Genomic DNA, 3,676 nt, shown 5'->3' with positions numbered 1-3,676 from the left:
GCAGCTTCCCTGGGGGGTCCCAGCCTCCCCCACAAGCCCTAGCAGTCTCACCAGCAGCCCAGAGCCTCCTCCTGCCAGCTGCTCCAGAGTCTGTGCCATTGGCCTCTGGGATGCTCTCCCAGACCCTCTCACACCTTCGCACCTCACAGGTCAGGCACTGGGAGGCACAGGAGATGGAGACAAGCCCCCACCTCAGGGTACTCACCCCTGGGAAGGGGACAAAGGCCAAGCACCCAGGGGAGCCTGCAGTGCGGCCTGTCCCAAACTAATATGTGAGTGATCCAGCCTCCCTCCACGTGGCCAATGGGACTTGGGGTTTGATCTTATTACAGAAACCAGTATAGTCACTAAACCTCATTTCTACTTCAGATAAGCGGTTTATACACCGAGTTTTCTGGAATGCCAGGTTCCTGGCAGAAATTTCTAGGGCAGTCTAGGCTATGCTGCATTAACAACAACGAAATCCAAAAGGTTTATTTCTCATCCAGGCTGCTGCCCGGTAGACGCGGCTGAGCTGTGCTGGGAGTTGTCCCCACTCCCAGACCCAGCCTGGAGCTGCCCCACTGCTGGGGGGATGGCTTATCACTGCTGCAGGTTGGAAGAAACACGCTTCTGAAAGGTCTTCATCTGGAAGTGACTCATCCCTTCTTATATAGTGTGTTGATGGAAGCAGGTCACATGAGGGCAGGAAAACACAATTCTACCTCTTACCCAAAAGAGAACCATAGCAAAACCTGGTGAACAGCACTGCCAAAGGCCACAGAAAACCTCGAATACTGGGTCCAGAACCTTTCACCTCCCAGCTCTGTCTTTGAAAGTGGGTAGCTTCTGCTCAGAGCTGAGCATCGCCTCTGACTGCCCTGGTTTGGGACACCATGCTTGGTGCTAGGCTCTGGGTTCAGTGAGTGAGCCAGACAGGTTGCACCTCTGCCTTCATGGGGCTGGTGGTGTGGTTGGGAACACAGATGGTTGGTCAACCTGCAACAGTACAGTGAGGGAGTACAGTGAGGAAAGGAAGGGCAAGCTGCTGCTGGGTTTTGCCTTTTTGCAGGCAAGAAGGGGAATGTGGACTTTGTATATTTAGCCCGGGATGCTGGAGGCCTAGAATGCTGCTATTTCAATGGAAAAGGGTATCAGGGTCTTTGCGAGTAGGAGGGTGAGAAGAAAAGGAAGTAAAATAATGATGTTATATTATCAGAAGGGAATAGTTACATGACTTGCAATAATACTGAAACTTCCTCTTTTCCTATTTTTTGTCTATTTCTTTCATTGCACTTATCACAAGGTGTGCCTGTTATGTATTACATATTGTTGTTTTCTGAGATGGGGGAGTTGTTCTGCATCCAAATATAAGCCCATGGCTGTCTTGTTCCCCGACGTGACTGGCCCCTATCCAAACACCTAGGTGACTCAGATACTTGTTGGTTGCAGCTGAATTAGTAAGTCATTTATCCAGTGCCTACTGTGCGCTGTGCAGAGTGCCAGGAGCTGTCACTTTCCGTCCCTTATGCACACACCTCCCTCTCCCTACCCGCCAGAGTTTTGCTGTGTTACCCAGGCTAGAGGGCAGAGGCGTCAGCGTAGCTCACAGCAACCTCAAACTCCTAAGGTGGAGTGATGTTTCTGCCTCAGCCTCCCGAGTAGCTGGGACTAAAGGCGCGCGCCACCATGCCTCACTAATTTTTCTATTTTTAGATGAGACCACGAGCACACCCTTTTAATCGACCCTGTGAAGTACAGATGACCCTCATCTTCATTTTGACAATGAGGAAACGGAGCCCCTGGGGTTCCAGCGACTGGAAGGGTCCACCCAGCCAGCAGGAGAGCCACCAGGGCCACCATCGGGTTTGCGAAGCTCGAGACGTTGTGAAATTCGGCCGCCGCAGGCCAGGTGTGGCTGGGCTTGGGGCTTCTCGGCTGAGTCTCGGGGCTTCACCGGCGCGTGGGAACAAGAGCAGCACCCACTAGGGAGGGTGCCAGGAGGCTTAAGAGATGCCTTAGAGCACCCATGAGCGTGTCTGATCTCTCCCACACGCCAACTCCAAGCACCTGCTTCCCAACCTCCTGGCAGACCTGTCCTCCCTAGCTGCAGTGGACGCTGGAGGATTGCAGCGGCTCCAGACATCAGGAGTTCCGCGCCGTGTCTGAACATCCGGGTCACAAGCTCATAGGGACCAATGAGCGAAGCTACCGTGAAGCCAGGGGGCGGGGAGAAAGGGGGCATCATGGCCGCCCCCAGTGAGCGGCTTCCGGGGACGTGCGGGAGGCGCCGTAACCCGCAGCGCTGCCACTGCTGACCGACCTTCTGCCTTGGTCGGGCCTGAGCAGTTGTGCGAGGCGGCGGCTGGAGAGGGACTCATGGGGACGGTGCACGCCCGGGTAAGAGGCCTAACGACCCGCGGGCTGTGTGACCCCTGGGCAGGCCCGGCGGATGGGTGCCGCGGAGAGACGTTCTCGCGGCTGCGTCCCGAGGGTGCCAGGGCGGCGGGGCCGGGTGGAGTAGGCCACCAACTTGTCGCCCGGGGCCTGCTAGTCTCTCAGACTTCCGAGTAGGAACCTGTTGCTCATAGGAGGGACGAAATTTGCTCAAGGTCACTCCGCCAGTCAGTGGCCCAGAAAGTAGTAAGGAACTTTCATGCTGTCCGGGACACCACAGAATACATTCTTTCTGATTTGACTTCTCAACCCTCAGCCATTTCAGTGTCTTCTCTCCTTACTGGTCATCTCTCCCAGCCTCTCCCTGCTCAGCCTCTGCTGGAGTCGTTGGAGAGCCCTAGAAGATGAAGGGTCTTTAAAGCCTTCTAACCTAGATCTATCTAGAAGTCCCCTTTTCTGATGTTTATCCTGCAGAGATGGAGCCTCTCAGTACTTCAGTTCCTCCTTTTACAGTGAAAGTAGTAATAGTATCTACCTCCCCAGGCTGTTGCCAGAATTAAAAGACGTAATGTATACGGAGTACTTGGGTGCTTGTGCGTACTCTTTGCCAAACTTCTCTTTCACTCGCCCTGCTCAGACGTTTTCAGTAGTTCCCCATTTAATTTCCGAAAGAGTTTAGTACAGACTCCTCAGCCTGAAGTTGGGAATTGGTTTTAACATCCTTCGCGTGTCTTTCGCTCAGATCAAACACCATTGCTGTTCTAACACTCTTTGGGTGTGCTATTGCACGCCATCACCTACCTTTGGCTATCGAAATATTCTCAGATCTTAAAACTCAGTTCAAGTCACTTCCTACATAAACCTCTTTATCTTCTCATTTGGATGTGCTACCACTTCCTTGTCATTTATCCCCCGGTGCCATTTATATTTTGCCTTATTTCACTCTGTGTCCTGTCTTATCCTATTGGGCTCTAAGTTTCTAGTTATAGTAGGAACTTACTTGGCTTGCCTGCCTTGTAGCATTCTTGAACAAAGTAAGTATCCATTCATTTTTTTCAACTAATTTTTACCGGTGGCCTTCTATGTGCCTGGCACTGCCATAGGTACTAGGGAGACATCAAATAATAAATAATCTCAACTTTTATGGAGCTCCTTTGATAATAAATTTGCTATTCCTTTGATTACTACATGAACAAAAATGTTTTCAATTCTTTTCTTAAACTTATTTTTAATTTCAGAATGTTAATTACGGGGGTAAAGTGTTTTTGTTACATGGATATCTTTTTTTTTTTTTTTTTTT

General features: G+C 51.1%; 1 protein-coding gene across 1 annotated transcript in view; it reads left to right on the top strand.

Moving 5' to 3' along the window:
- The first annotated feature begins 2,236 nt into the window (after positions 1-2,236).
- SAMM50 (SAMM50 sorting and assembly machinery component) overlaps positions 2,237-3,676 on the top strand; it is a 33,425-nt gene continuing 31,985 nt past the window's right edge. Inside the window, exon 1 of the mRNA XM_003783122.3 lies at positions 2,237-2,379. Within this exon, the coding sequence (XP_003783170.1) occupies positions 2,359-2,379 (21 nt within the window). The 5' untranslated portion in view covers positions 2,237-2,358. The remainder of the gene's footprint in view (positions 2,380-3,676) is intronic.

The sequence above is a fragment of the Otolemur garnettii genome, unplaced genomic scaffold (assembly GCF_000181295.1).
Source record: "Otolemur garnettii isolate 467f Iridium unplaced genomic scaffold, OtoGar3 scaffold00007, whole genome shotgun sequence".
Lineage (NCBI taxonomy): Eukaryota > Metazoa > Chordata > Mammalia > Primates > Galagidae > Otolemur > Otolemur garnettii.
Note: the sequence above shows the minus strand (reverse complement) of the source record. Positions and strands in the feature narration are given on the sequence as shown.